General features: G+C 44.7%; 1 protein-coding gene across 6 annotated transcripts in view; it reads left to right on the top strand.

The window, feature by feature from the left end:
- PATJ (PATJ crumbs cell polarity complex component) overlaps positions 1 to 16,265 on the top strand; it is a 1,201,300-nt gene that overhangs the window by 443,860 nt on the left and 741,175 nt on the right. For 5 of the 6 annotated variants that reach the window (XM_069232550.1, XM_069232545.1, XM_069232547.1 and 2 more), the window contains one exon: positions 12,184 to 12,393. The exons of the other annotated variant lie outside the window; for it this stretch is intronic. In XM_069232550.1, the coding sequence (XP_069088651.1) occupies positions 12,184 to 12,393 (210 nt within the window). The remainder of the gene's footprint in view (positions 1 to 12,183; positions 12,394 to 16,265) is intronic. 6 annotated transcript variants of the gene reach the window in all.

Here is a 16,265-nt window from a genome sequence, read left to right as displayed (position 1 = left end):
CAGCCGGGGCCTCGCATCTCCAGTCATACTTCACAGCAGCCTTTGACGCGTCAGACAGCTCGTACAATCGTTATGCAGCGCCGTTTGTGCTGTTGTCTGCTCTTTTCTGGAACAGTAGCTTTCACTGTGTGAGAACACCAGCGTGAGGACTCCTCTGAATAAGATCTTTTCTCTCTGTCTAGACGGCTGTTTAGTCCTGTGCTGCTTTCATACGCCCATCATTTACATATAACAAACAAACAATAATCAGAGGTTAGACTGCTCCCGCATTGAATGTCCTCAAGCAGCTTGGACGCGAATGGCTCGCTTCCTCTGAAGGTTGTGATAGAAATGTTACTTTGGACTGTTAATGCAGAAGTGCTACAGGAGCCGAAGGGTTCCTTGATGCGTGATTTTTGGAATCCTCAAACTTTGCCATCTTCAACCAAGTATACATTTTGGAAAATTCTATTCCCTCCCTTCCAGGCGAAGTTGTCCTAAAGCCGACTGTTTTCCAATTTGCCAACCAACACTCAGTCATCTGAATATGGGAGAGCCCTCCTGTGAACTGCTGGATACTTGATGAACGCTCTCCCGTCTAGCCCCCCCCCTCCTCCCCCACACACATACACACACACACCACACAGACCGCGCGCAGGATCTTATGTGGACCAAAAAAGTAATACCAACCACACGTTGCGCCGAGTGAATGTAGCGCGTGAGTCCCCCCTCCGAGCTGAGCGAAGGCACGGAATTCCTGCAAAGGAAACATTGGGCAAAATTGTGTTAAATGGCATAATGACAGTACGATTTTTCAAATATGGTGGCTGAAATAAATACCTTCTACTAAAAGTTCATGAGAGGAACTAATGACATATAATTCCTAAAAGTCTGGACTTTGCAAAGTATCCAAAAGCAATTTTCTCCATAGAACGAATTCATGTATGTGGCTCTAGAAAAGCTGTAGTCCATTGCAAAAACATTGCACAGTAGGGAAATATTTATGCCATGACAGAAGTGCCTCTTTGATGCATTGGGGTCTGCAGGAAAAATTCCCTTTGAATAATCTGTCCCAGGAGAAACAATAGTTTTAAATGTGATGCCAGTATTTAACACTGATGGGTGCCCCTGTGCCAGATAATAGACCATAGGAAATAACATTTACACTACTAGGATATGTAAAAGAAGTCCATAAACTATAAAGGAAATATATTTCAGTGATCCTACTGTTAAGCAAAGGTAGAGTAGCTGTGAACTGCGGAAGAAGCACGACACCCTTGCTGGAATATTGCCTAAAAGAGCTGTCACAATGTAATGGAAAAGTTAAAGTATATGCCACACTTTTACTGAGCAAATGTAGACTAAAGGATATTTGGGATCCACTCGCAAAGTAGTTGGCTGATTGAAAACCTGATGTCTTAGCCACATTATCAGGAAACCGGAATATAGAGAAAACTAGCTGTATGTTTAAAAAATGGGAAGGGAGAGATATCACGGGATTTGTAATCCTATGAAAGAGAAATGTGCTTCATGGTCTTGTAACAGATGTTGTTATAATGGGTCAAGAAATGATTTTTACAGATGTATTAGCTGTATGTATGAAATTAAACGAAGTGCTAAAAAAAATATTATTTGCCAGAGTTCTACAGTCAAATTACACAGAGAATTCACTCTATTGTTCAATTGTCCTAAGATCATGACAATTTTTTTAAGGTTACTGTTTGAGTTGCTCAGGGTGCTGATAGATAATGTGATCTAAAGTATAGCACCGTACCAGGCTTCCTGGGTTAGTGCCAGTTTACTGCTCATTATGCCAACCTGTCACTGATGCTCAGTTTGGGCAGTGCTTCTGTTCATTTTGCCAGAAGCCTCTTCATTGTGTTAGTAGGGCCACGGAGGTAACACAAGGAACCTGAAAAGTGAATAATTCCTTCAGATTGCAGATATTGCAAGCAGTCGTGCTTAGTTAGGCGACTGATATTCTCATGGGACCAGTGTAGACATAGTCCCTGTGTAAAGCTCACACTGCCATAGATTGATGTGCACGTTAGATCATATTTTCCAGTTTCTGCACTGCTTTCTGTTAGTTTCACCTGTCTAGCAGTATGCAAACCAACATTTCCACCACCGATTTTCCAGTTCCTCACAATAAGTTAGGTACAATGTTTCATAGCAAACCGATTTCCCAGTTGTATGATTAGTCACGCCAGTTTCCACGTTTATTTATCTTACTGCCTGAACGGGCAGTCACTCGGCATTCTCTCATGTACTCACTGACGTTTTATCAGGTGCGGGGAGGGCCAACAGAGAGATGACAGCTGCACAAAGCGCTAGCTAGCCTGCTCTGTCCATTAGGTTTGGGCAATCTGTTCGCACGCTCTGGTACAGGCAGACTGCAGAGATGCTGGCCTGAAGCAAATTTCTTGTGATGATATAGTACATAAGTGTTGCCAATTCAGGCCACCAGTTCTCACGCTTGTGCATCTCTAAAGCCATCGCCTATTTGAATACAATGTCCATATGCACTTTAGAAAGCTGAGTATGTTACAGTTTTGTAGATGTCTTACTATTTTGCCGTAGAATAACAAGCTCTTATGAAACTGCTCCTAACAGACGAGGCCTGCCTCGGCTCTCTAGGCGCAGAAAGCAGGGATGAGTGGGGACGTGCTGAGAGAAACCTCTGGGCGGACTGCGAGCCCCATCCTGCTTTGTGACTGTGCTGATGGAGGAGGGACGCTGCAATTGGCACCAATCGTCTCTTTTAACCCCTTTGCTGCCAGGCCTTTCCCCCTCAGTTGGCAGGCCTTTTTTTGGCTGTTTGGGGGAAGTTCGCGCTTAGGCCCTCAGAACTTTTTGTCCACATAAGCTACCCACGCCAAATTTTCGTCCTTTTTTCCAACATCCTAGGGATTCTAGAGGTACCCAGACTTTGTGGGTTTCCCCGAAGGAGACCAAGAAATTAGCCAAAATACAGCGAAAATGTTGTTTTTTAAAAAAAAAAATGGGGAAAAAAGGGCTGTAGAAGAAGGCTTGTGTTTTTTTCCCCTGAAAATTACATCAACAAAGGGTTTGCAGTGCTAAAATCACCATCTTCCCAGCTTTCAGGAACAGGCAGACTTGAATCAGAAAACCACATTTTTCAACACAATTTTGGCATTTTTCTGTGACATACCCCATTTTTACTATTTTTTGTGCTTTTAGCCTCCTTACAGTTAGTGACAGAAATAGGTGTGAAACCAATGCTGGTTCCCAGGCAGCTAAACATTTCTGAAAAGTAGACAAAATTCTGAATTCAGCAAGGGGTAATTTGTGTAGATCGTATAAGGGTTTCCTACAGAAAATAACAGTTGAAAGAAAAAAATATTGAAATTGAGGTGAAACAAACAGCCATTTTTCTTCACGTTTTACTCTGTAACTTTATCCTGCGATGTCAGATTTTTGAAAGCAATATACCGTTACGTCTGCTGGACTCTTCTGGTTGCGGAATATATAGGGCTTGTAGGTTCATGAAGAACCCTAGGTACCCAGAGCCAATAAATGAGCTGCACCTTGCAATGGGTTTTCATTCTATACCGTGTATACAGCAATTCATTTGCTGAAATATAAAACAAGTGAAAAATAGGTATCAAGAAAACCTTTGTATTTCCAAAATGGGCCCAAGATAAGGTGTTGAGAAGCAGTGGTTATTTGCACATCTCTGAATTCCGGGGTGCCTATTCTGGCATGTGAATTACAGGGCATTTCTAAAATAGACGTCTTTTTGTACACACTGTCTTACAATTGGAAGGAAAACATTTAGAGAGAGACAAGGGGCAATAACAATTGTTTTGCTATTCTGTGTTCACCAAGTCTCCTGATAAAAATGGTACCTCACTTGCTTGGGTAGGCCTAATGCTCGCGACAGGAAATTCAACATGGACACATCCCATTTTTACATTGAAATCTGACATGTTTTTTGGAAAGTGCCTAGCTGTGGATTTTAACCTCTAGCTCAGGCGGCACCTGGGGAAACCTACCACGCCTATGCCTTTTTTTTAAACTAGACACCTAGGTAAATCCAAGATGGGGTGACTTGTGGGGCTCTCACAAGGTTCTGTTACCCAGAATCCATTGCAAACTTCAAAATGTGGCAAAAAATACACTTTTTCCTCACATTTCTGTGACAGAAAGTTCTGGAATCTGAGAGGAGCAACAAATTTCCTTCCACCCAGCGTTCTCCCAAGTCTCCCGATAAAAATGGTACCTCACTTGTGTGGGTAGGCCTAGCGCCCGCAAAAGGAAATGGCCCAAAACACAACGTGGACACATCACATTTTCCCAAAGAAAACAGACCTGTTTTTTGCAATGTGCCTACCTGTAGATTTTGGCCTCTAGCTCAGCCGGCACCTAGGAAAACCTACCAAACCTGCACAGTTTTGAAAACTAGACACCTAGGGGAATCCAAGATGGGGTGACTTGTGGGGCTCTCACCAGGTTCTGTTACCCAGAATACTTTGCAAACCTCAAAATGTGGCCAAAAAAACACTTTTCGGTGACAGAAAGATCTGGAATCTGAGAAGAGCACCTGCATTTTTGGTTCTGGGCTCACCAGCCATCTAGGGAAACCTACCAAACCCAGACATTTGTGAAAACTAGAAACCCGAGGAAGTCCAGAGAGGTGCGACTTGCGTAGATCCCCCAATGTTTTCTTACCCAGAATCCTCAACAAACCTCAAATTTAGCTAAAAAAAATATCACACTTTTCCCACACTTGTGTGTGGGATCACCTCACCAGGACAGATTTCCTAACCCCCAACGTGTTCTCCTCAGTCTCCCGGTAAAAATGATACCTCACTTGTGTAGGTGGGCCAAGTGCCTGTGACAGGGAAGAGCCAAAAATATGTCAAAATTGAGGGGGAACCAAAGTGGGTCCAAAAGGGCAGTTTGAAAAAAAAAAACATTTTTAAGTTGACAAGTGCAGCAGAATTTTTATCGGTATAGATGAGACAATGCTGGGTGGTAGGAAATTTGTGGATTCGTGCATATTCTGGAAGGTTCCATCACAAAAATGTGGGGGGAAAAGTGTGATTTCCTGCAAAGTTGGAGGCTTGCAGGGCATTGTCGGTAAGAAAATGGTGCGGGGTGCATGTGAAGCACACAACCTGAAATCACCCAGATGTGTCAAGCTGATGTGGATTTTTCTACTTGGCAGCATCCCAAAGTCCAAATAGTGCAGCCCTCACCATTCCAAGCGGACGATTTTGAGAGTTAGGCAAGCTCTCATGGCCCAAATGTAAAACCAAAACCCAAAATAATTAAATGTCCTCTTGCTTGCCATGGGATAAGATGTTTTAGTGTGCGGGGGGGGGGGGAGAGCTGAAAGACTGTTACCCCCCTTCACTTGGGGTTTGGGGGCATAACCAGGCCCATACTGCTTGGTAGCCACTACCCCACAATTTATTTTTTATTCCCTAGCATCTAGTAGATTTTCTGCCCCCCCGGGGTGTGGATCGGGGGTAATGGTCCCATCTGCCAACTAGTGGGCAGAACAACTTTGGCACCATTTATTTGGGGTGGGGCTATGGCCATACCCCCTCCCTCTTATTTTGGAAAAAAATCTTCCCTGGTCTCTGGTGGGCTTTCTGCTCCCTTTGGGGCAGATGGGCCTTCCAAAAATAGGCGGATCTGCCCCCAAGGGGGGCAGATCTGGCCAACAGTAATGTGCCGCCATGGGGAGTGACCCTTGCCCAAGGTGCTGCCCCCCCAAACAAAACACACATACACACACACACCAATCCCTGGTGCCTAAGTAGTTTCTGCCCCCCTCCTCCGACCCCCCCACACCCCCAGGGTAGATCGGCCTAATAGAAATAGGCCGATCTGCCCCCAAGGGGAGCAGAAATAGCCTAAAATAAATTTGTCCCCCAGGAGAGCAACTGTTGCCTAAGCGGTCGCTCCTCTTGTGTGAAATTGACACGTACAAATAAAAATCCCTTGTGTCCAGTGGTTTCTGCCCCCCATAGTGGCAAATTGTCCTAACAAAAATAGTCCGATCTGCCCCTAAGGGGGGCAGAAATGGCCTAAATACAATATGCCCCCCAGGGAAACGACCCTTGCCTAAGGGGTCGCTCCCCATATATAAAAAACAAAAGTAAACATAAAACAATATATATCCCTGGTGTCTAGGGGTTTCTGCCCCCCCCGGGGGCAGATCGGCCTAATTATAATAGGTCGCTCTGCCCCCCGGGGGCAGAAAAGGCCTAAAAATATTTTGCCCCTCTGGGAAGCGGCCCTTGCCCAAGGGGCCGCTCCCCTCATGTCAATAACAAAAAAACAAAATCCTGGTGTCTAGTGGTTTCTGCCCCCCTTGGGGGCAGATTGGCCTAATAAAAATAGGCAGATCTGCCCCCAAGTGGGACAGAAATGGCCTAAAATAATTTGGCCCCCTGGGGAGCGGCCCTTGCCTAAGGGGCTGCTCCACTCATGTCAATAACAAAAAATAAATTTAAAAATCCCCGGTGTCGAGTGGTTTCTACCCCTCCCTGGGAGCAGCTTGGCCTAATAAAAATAGTCAGATCTGCCCCCAAGTGGGGCACAATTATGGCCTAAAATTAATTTTGACCCCCAGGGAGCGACCCTTGCCTAAGGGGTTGCTGCCCACATATATAAAATAAAAATAAACAAAAAAAAAGGTATCCCTGGTGTCTAGGGGGTTTCTGCCCCCCTTCTGGGGGCAGATCTGGCCTACAAATAATTTGACCCCCTGGGGAGCAGCCCTTGCTCAAAAGAAACCTCGAGGGAGGGCTGCAACCCCCATCCTGTTTTGTTCCCGTGCAGATGGTGTAGGGACGCAGCAGTTCATGCCAGTCGGGTGCTTTTAAGGACACTTCCGCTCTCGCAGCCCAGAACGTGCTGGAAGAAACTTTGTGGTCGGACTGCAAGCCCCATCCTGCTTTGTGCCTGTGCAGGTGGAGGAGGGATGTTGCATTTTGCACCAGTTGGGCACTTTTAAGGGTGCTACCTCTCCCGCAGTGTGGAACGCACTTTAGCTTGTGTCTGGGTGAAGACCAGGCCAAGAGCAGGCCTGTTAGAGCCCGGAGGAGGCTGGGCCACGCTTCTTGGCTTGGCCACTAGAAGTTATCATCAGTGTATGCCCACATCTTCTGTTGGTGGAGAACCATGGGTAAGAGAAAGGCCAGCATTATTACTGTTCCGGCCAGTGAAGACTGGGGCCCTGGTTCAAATACTAACTACTTGAACACTGTAATGAGTGTGATTAATTCTGAAATCAAGAACTTGGAAGATTCGGGTACCCAGGAGGTCTGTCACTTACAGTCAACAATGATCAAGTATGTACCCCTCTGCAAGCTGATAACAGCTACATGGTCCGATGTGAGGGGTGCAACTGAGGTCGTTCCAAAATCCAACAATTCATGCGTATACCTGGGGGATTTGGGTATTGCAGTCATCCCTCAGGAAAAGCACACTTGCACTGTAAAATCCCCTAATAAAGATTTGATGGATGTGACTGATTTCCACCCCCCCACACTAAAAGAAAAGAGGGCAGTTCACTCCCAACACGTGTGCTTTAAGGTGTGCAACAAACGAGGCCCTGTGCAAGTGCAAATCTGGACAGAAATGAGCACTCAGAGTCCAAAACAAAGGCATAATCTACGATATTGGGGGGTGGTAATTGCGCCAACATTTCTGAAAGTATTAGCAATTTAGAATATATTTTTGTGAATTTACTCAGCCCTGTAGCGGTAGCACTACAAAATATTGACAAAACCCTGAAAGATCTTCTCATACGACTTCAGAATAAATCACCTAACCAAGTTGGGTACGGAGAGTCCCAGCATTGCTTAGTGGCAAACACTCTCCTAGCACAAAGCTCTGTATGGGTATTGTGGCTGGAAAGAAAGCGAATCAACCCAGCTCTGCTTCTATGGCACAGACTGCCCCTGATTATTTCGGCTGCCATCCTAATAGAAGAGCTTTCTCCCTCTGCTACAGATTTTTATCATGTGACAGTAGTAAGAGTTACTGAACCTTGTATTTGTATGTTATTTATAAAGCACGTTCCGGCCGAAGCATCGAAGCGCTCATACAGAACGGAGTGCGCAACTGACCTCCAATTGGGGTGAAGAAGACTGAAATTAGCGTGGGAAGAGCCAAGTTTTGACTAGCTTCCTGAAAGCCAAGAAGTTATTTTGCTCCCTAATAGACACTGGGAGTGAGTTCCAGCATGTGGCAGCAGCTATCGTGAAGGCCTTGTCTCCCCATCGGACCCTATATGTGCGAGGGACCTGAATTCTGAAGTCCCCCATAGATCTAAGTTGTCGGCTGGGTCTGTACCATTGTAATCTTGAGGATAAATATTCCGATCCCCTACCATGTACAGCTTTGTAGGTCAAACATAAAGTTTTGAACCTGATACGCTTTTCAACTGGTAGCCAGTGCAGTTGTTTCAAACTTCCACTGGCAGAAGCAGAATAAGGGAGGTTTAATATAAGTCTGGCAGCTGTGTTCCGAATAAGCTGAAGCCTCATGACGGAGGCCTTATCCAAATTAAGCATCAGAGCATTGCAATAATCCAGTTTGGATACTACCAATGCCAACGTGACCGTAACTCTCCACTCCCTTGTTAGATAAGGAAAGATCTTTTCCACATTCTTAAGGTCCAGAAGCAGGTTTTAACTACATGATTAACCTGCAACTTAAAAGAGAGACAATTGTCAAAGATGACCCCTAGATTTCTAGTGGCTACAATAGGCACAGGCAGAGTTCCACACTCTAACGGCCACTAGCGTGAATTCCATAATTCTTTACCAGAGCCAAAGCATAGAATTTGGGTTTTGTCGCCATTTAGTTTGAGCCAGTTTAGTCCCATCCACTGATTGACCTCTCGCATGCAATTGTTGAGGCAGTCTGCTACTTCCTCCCAATTCATGGATACAGGGATGATTAACTGAGTGTCATCAGCGTAAGAAGTAGGTGTTAGACCAAATGTACAAATTAATCTTGCTAGAGGTGCTGCGTACAAATTAAATAATGTAGGGCTGAGTGAAGGGCCCTGGGGAACCCCACATGGTAAGGAGTATGCTGGCGACTTAAAGTCTCCGCAGCTCACCGTTATGGATCTATCTTTCAAGAAAGATTCAAGAATCTTCAAAGCCATGTCCCTTATCCCTGCTTGATGGAGGTGGGCTATCATAATCTGAGGCGAAATAGTGTCAAATGCTGCCGATAGGTCCAATATGGCTCCTTGTCCCTCATCTACCAACCTGCGAATCCTGTCAGAGGTGGTGATAAGCGCTGATTCCGTGCTGTGACCTTAAGTTACCCCCTGATTGTACCTTGTATGTGGTAGTTTTAAAAAATGTTCCACCTGTATGCCCAAGACAACTGGAGATGGATCACCAATTAAAGAACACAGCAATCCATTGGTTTAGCGCTCCCCATGGGAATGTAAGAAGTGACCTACTTTCCAGAGCCATAATTGGCGTCCGTAGGGTACACTGGGTAGGAAGTAGCCCAAAGAAGGAAGCTGGTGACTGCATTGTCACCAACTTCCGTGACACTCAACTAGTGATGTACATCTTGCATAGGTTCTATAGCCCTGAAGGATCCCTGCAGGGGATACAGCAAGTACCTTTAGGTTTTTACTATAGACCCTGGCAGGAAGTACTCTCTACTCGACCATCCTGTAATTCTAAGGGGAATAGGGTATTGACTAATCGTTTGTCTGCCCTCAAGTAGAGTGACTGATGGCCCATGCTCATGTAGGCCCTGATAGAAGTGGAACAACTGATACTGGTGGGCCTATTGAGATACATCATTCTGGAGTGGACCAGGCTAAGCCTGCTTAACCACTTTATAGGGGAAATTCCAAGTCTGGACTTAAGCATCTTCATTTTTTACCCAATATGAGGGATTGAATGATGGGCATTTTCAGCCAATTTCCCATTACTGCTAGCAACACTGCTGTCAATTCTCCAAATTCTACTGTGATATCACCTAGCTGACTTGAAAATGTTGCCCAACCTTCTAGCCACAATGTGGTGCTGCTTGGCGAAGCAAATACTGACACCACAGCTCCTGACCTGAGCTTTCTCTTTTGGAATGTTGCTGACACTACAAGCAAAGTTAATTGGATTGTGTTGATAACGGATTACAAGATCGTATGCTTGCAGGATGCTTGGTCCCAGACTATATCATTTAAACATTTTTTATTCAGTTATGACCCCTGCAACCCCGTATACATCAGGATGGCCACCGTGGTGGTCTTGCAACCAAATTTTTAAGGACCTAGACAGATTACTCATGCAACTATTGTGTGTGCCCTAGGGAAAGCTTGCTACCATGAAGTGAGAATGGGGTTGTGGTGGGTTAAAGGTGCCAGACCTTGAACTCTATTTTTTGTCTGCACACCTCCAACATGCAGTCCAATGGCTTGTTGGGGTGGACAGTTTGGACCAGGAGCTCTTGGCGGAGTCCCATGATGGTTATCAACTGTGTGAATTCTTATTTAGAGGGAGGTGCATTCCAGAGAGAATGCTCCATATTGTTAAATGAACGTGCCATCTATGGGATCGTACGGTCTGGTGGATAGTGTGGCGAGCTCCTTGAACTTCGAAGATGGACATCTGGATAATCTACCCCTTTGCCCAAATAATGCAATCATTGTCCACTGATAGCTGGCGGGGGGCAGGCTGTATTATGCTTTCTGACCTCTACCCGGAGAACCGTTTCATTACTATACATGACACTATTAAAACCTTTGGGATGGGCTGAGGTCAAGTCCTGCAATATGCCAAAATAACGGCAACAGCCAGACAGCTCTGGCCATTGTTCCGAGAAACACTGAGACCTTCACAAACATTGGTCACACTGCTGGCAATGGCCAGAGGCCGGTCGGCTAATAACTCATAAATACTGGGCCCTCCTCGCAGATTAGGGGGGACAGCGCTATGCATGGAGACTAGATGGCCACAGACTAGTGAGGATGTAGCCTTCACGAAAGAATGGGGCAAGGTTCATGCTGGGGTGAAAGACCTATAGGTCAACGCAAGAGTGAAACTGACCAATACAATTTTGTACATATGACATATCTCTCACCCAAGAGACTCCACGACACTTTTCGTTCAGTCCCCCAGCTTTCCTTCGCCTGTGGGGGAGGCAGACTTCCTCCAAATGGAATGGGGATGCCCACATATATTGACTTATTGGTCTCATGTTTTAACTTATATCACTGCAGTGGTGTGGTGGGAGATTACCTGCAATTTAAAACAATGCCTTTTGGGCCTGCTTCTCACTAATTCCAAAAATAAACTAAGTAGACGATATTCCCAGTTGGGACTAATGGCTGTCAAGAGACAGATAGCAATTTATTGGCTTAGTCCTAGACCCCCAGTGATTCAGACATGGAGGGATGATCTCATGGAATGGGCTGGGGCTGAAGAAGCACCAGCGCAACAAACTACGCAATGACTTAAAGCATGGGTGTCCATGACCCACACCTTGACAGCAATAGACGAATCCACACAACCATGACAGGCAAACCGTCTCTGTTTCGATTCACAGAGTCCCCCACTTGTTGGGTAATAGGCACGTATGGCCACTAGTAATGTGCTGCCCGGGGTGCCTTTAATAATTTGCTGTTAATGTTTTTATAACAATGATTACCAGGCCCTTTTTCAAAAACACAAGTGGAGGAAGGAAGTGGGGGAGTGGTGAGGGGAAAGGTTGTATTGAGTTACTGCTGATACTGTTGATGTGCATTGGAAGTCGATATGCCATGGTTCAACAGCAATCAGATGTCGGATTGGAAAAAAAAAAAACGGGGGTTCCAGTGGGCCCCCATCGGGATGGGAAAAACGTTTGAGACAATTTCTAAAAACGGCTGCAGATGTTTTCTTCCAGTGTCTTTTTTTCTCCCTGATTATGGGAAACAGTTTGTTTACTTTGAAAATGCTAATAAAAAAGAAAAGATAATACAAATATTTCACTGCAATCCATCGTTTGTCTGGGTTTGCATTTAGTTTTGTTTACAGGGAAGCTTTTATCTCCTTCCATGTACTGTAACATGTTCTGTCTATTTTTATGGCAAATCCAGTCATAATTGATGGAGACTTTTCAAACTTTCTTGTTATCTTTTGCCAAAAGCACTAAACATGACGGTAAGTAGCTGAATTCACTGGCTGTGTTTTCTGTTTTCCTCTGCAGGATCCTTTAGATCCAACACGAACCGTTATAGTTATTCAGTCTCTGGTAACTGGGGGAGTTGCAGAACTGACTGGTGAAATACTGCCTGGTGATCGATTGGTCTTTGTTAATGACACCTACTTGGATAACGCCACATTGGAAGAAGCCGTAGAGGTCTTAAAATCGGTTCCTCCAGGGAAAGCACGGTTTGGCATCTGCAAACCACTAGTGGTAAGCATTTATAGCTTGAATTTTGAAAGTTATCGTGAAGCTGAGAGATAGAACAATAGCTTTAGACAACTTCAAAATCCTCGCTGCCATGACTGTCTACATAGGCGATGTAATAAAGACTTCAGCAATGGAGCATTGTTTAATCTTTTTACCTGATTACCAAGCCAATAATGGATTTGCAGGGTGTCAAACAAAAAGAAGCTATGCCCCTCCCTGTCCCAACTGGGCATCGTAGTGCGCCCTGGGAACTCATGACTGTGGTCACGTACAACATAATGACCTGGTGCCCCTGCTCTGGGATCACTTATTGTTCACACGGAGCCTTCATGGTACAGTTGTCAATTCAGTGCATGAAGGCAGGGCGTCATGTTTCCAGTCCTCGCCTTTTACAAATCGAGTGACTGATGGCCCCATGGACTAAGCCCAAGTTACAAATAAAGGTGGTTGCACCTGCAAATTAATAGGGTGAACTGAGGAGGAGCCTAGCCAAGAGTCCAAGCATGTGCCAAGCCATGAAATGCTTGGTATGTTATTGTGCAATAAATGTAATGTAAAATATGATATAGTTACTTCAAAATTCAAAAAAGTGTATTTCTTTAAATGCGGAATCGTTTCACCTTAGTACATCAAATTATATTACTGCACAGACCGACATTGATTAAAAGTGAGACTTTTAAAACATGAACTTAGAAACACTGTCACACACCCCCAACAACAATGCCTTTAGTGAACTAAAAGGCAAGTCAGTGGTCATGGAAACCCTAAACATGGCCTAGAATTCTATTACAGGTGGAACAGTTTTATATTATGTTAAATCAAACACAAAAGGTGCATGTAAGACTGCTCATGCTAAACTCCAGTACTTAACAAGCATTTGCCATGCAATGGGTCTCGCATTTGCTCGACTTAGAGCTATTAGCGTTGTAAAGTCCTAACCGGACTTTTACTGCCACATAAATTGAAAAGTAAAAGTAAAACAGTTTTACATAACCGAGCCGATTTAAAGCGCCATGCCATGAGCATCAAGGAATACACAAAAGGTAACAGAAGTTCGCTCGCCGTCAAACGTATCGGCAGATGTGCAATTATACTTGTAACAGGGTTGATGTCATTCAGAGCGCTTGACTACTGCCCAGTGAGATTTATTTTTTATTTTTTTTATTTAATGCGTTTTTATATAGCGCGGACTTTTACCCGAAGGTGTCAGAGCGCTTCACAATAGGCAAAGTAAAGATACAAGAGGAGACAAATTACAAGTGAGCCTGTTACAAAAACAAGCGTTAAATTACAAGAGGCAATCGTGATAATTGTGCACGTATCAAGAGCAAAAAATAAACGAGGTAGCAAACGATACGTTATGAGAGGAAAAAGTGACGTGTGCAGGATACAAGAGAAAATAAAGTACGAATAGAGGTAAAAAAGTTGCAATCAATGGTAGACACTCAAAACACTAAAACAATAGTTACGTTACATGAGGCAGTGGTGGCCGTTGTGCATGTATCAAAAGCAAACAAGATATAAGAGGTAGCAAATGATACGTTGAAAAGGAAAGGTGCCGTGTGCATGTTACAAACGAGTACAAGATACAGGTAGAGGTAAAATACTGCACTAAATGGCAGACACTCAAAACACAAAAACACCCTGGGAAGGCACTTCTATAGGCATGGAGAACAGAATATCCTATAATGGAAGGACTTCCTTCTGAAAACAGAGGGCTTGAATTAACTTAGGAGGTGTCTTTGAAGGAGGAGAGCTTTGAGGTCAGTTTTGAAGGCCTGGGAAGAGGTGGTGGTCCGAAGCTGAGGCGGAAGTGAGTTCCAGATTCTCACCGCGTTGCCTGAAAAGGATTGGGCCATCAATCTTTCCTTCTTGAAAATGGGAGGTTCAAGCAATAACTTTTCTGCATTACGTGAAGGTCTGGAGCCCCCAGAGAGTTTCAGTTTATTCACCAGGTAGCGAGGGGAAGAGGAGTGCAAGGCTTTGTGGGTGATACATGCAGTTTTGTAGATAGATCTTGCCTCTATGGGAAGCCAACGGAGGGTGGATAAAATGGGTGTGATGTGGTCGCTTCTTTTGGCCCCATATATGAAACGCGCTGCTGAATGGAGAATAGACTTCAGGGGGGAAAGGTGGGATTTGGGAAGGCCAGTAAGAAGAGAGTTGCAGTAGTCCAATCTGGAGAGAACCAGCGCTTGGACCAGGGTTTTAAGGTCGTACTCCGGGAAGAAGCGACGAATCCCCCAAAGAAGGCGCAGTTGGTGTCGAGCAGACTTTGCTATGGAGTTAATGTGGGAGAGTAGGTTAAGTTTTTTGTCGAGAATGACACCCAGGGATTTTGCGCTCTCGACAATGATGGGCTTATTGTTCATTAGATAGATCGCACTGTATAGGAAATTTAAAAAAAAGTAGTCCAGATGCCATATGGAAAACATGGAGCCTGTTTTCAGTAGTTGGTCAGTGCGCTCGAGGAGGGATAGACACCGGAAAAGGCATGACGTATGCATGCCTTTCACAAGTGAAAGAAACGATTTTTAAAATACAAGCCCACAAACCAGCGCAACTGATGGGCATGCGGTGGGTGTGGTTAAAAGCCCACAAAGAGATCACAGCTGGCTAGAGCGCTTGCGCGCTCGACCCTAAAAATGCTCTCCTATGTGATAATAAAAAAGGAGACTCCGCAAAATAAAACTTCTATCCAGGATTACACAATTTGTACAAGTAGGGAAGCTGGTATTGATGCCTGGTTATCTGGTTTCACATGCTGAAATTCAGCCACCTCTCTGTCCTGTTTTACATCGAAGGTCACTGTTTTGTCTGATATCCTAAGTACACGGTAAAACAACAGTCCTGACACAGGGCCACTAGATCCAGCTGCCACGCCGAGATTGCTTTCATTTGGGGGTGCCACACCCTGAGCTGCCCCCCCTCGAAGATACACCCTTGCTTATACATTTACACGTTCTTTCAGAAATTAGGCAGCCTCGTGGCAAATGTGCATAAAGCCTACATTTCCTTGTGTATTTGTCAGCTATCCCTTCCATCCACTCCTTTGGGTTCACAATACTTTTGGATTCCACCCCCTCCACCTCTTCCTCATTCTCAGGTAAATCAGCCCAGAATTAACAAGCTTCTTACATGAACTATTGCTGACTCCTGAGCCTCAGGGGCCATTGTAGCCTGTCATCAGCAGCACCCTTCACCTGCTACACACAATCTGCCAGGGTCTGGACTTCTATTCTCAAGAGGATGTTTCACTTTGAGACTTTATCCTGCACCCCGTCTTTTTCATTGAGCAGTGCTAATTGTTCCCATTTGCACTTTACCTTCTCTAGCTACACATACGAATGTGTCTTTCTCTTCAGTTGTACTGTAGAAAACACTCTCTAGCACAATGAACCTTGGATTAAACGGCTTTTAATCGAAAAGCCAAAATGTGTGATTTTAGGCTGGTAACATTAAACTGCCAGGCATAAGTGTGAAATGGAGGTGAGAGGAGAGATTTCAGTTTCTCAGTTGTCATGGTTTGTGAACAAACATCCAATCTGAACAAATGCAGTGTGTGTTCAAAAAGGGAGCAAGCAGTCTACCATTTATGTCTTCTGTTCTCATGCTTGAATTTGTAACATGGTATATATAAGTATTAGTAAGCACGTTTTAATCAGTACATGTCTAATAAAATGGTGGGCTGATGCATCAACATAGTCACTGCAAATCAGCTTCCTACATAGAAGTCCAGTACCTGGCTGGTCCTCCTGGCTTCTCACTCCTGCTACTTCTCTAATTTCGGGCGCGCTTTGACACCTTCAGCACGGAAAGAACACGGACCTATGGTAAGAAAGGGTGTTGTCCCATAACCAACCTCCAACCCCCTT

Source organism: Pleurodeles waltl, chromosome 4_2 (assembly GCF_031143425.1).
Source record: "Pleurodeles waltl isolate 20211129_DDA chromosome 4_2, aPleWal1.hap1.20221129, whole genome shotgun sequence".
In the NCBI taxonomy this organism is placed as follows: domain Eukaryota; kingdom Metazoa; phylum Chordata; class Amphibia; order Caudata; family Salamandridae; genus Pleurodeles; species Pleurodeles waltl.
This window is presented reverse-complemented; position numbering and strand designations above follow the sequence as displayed.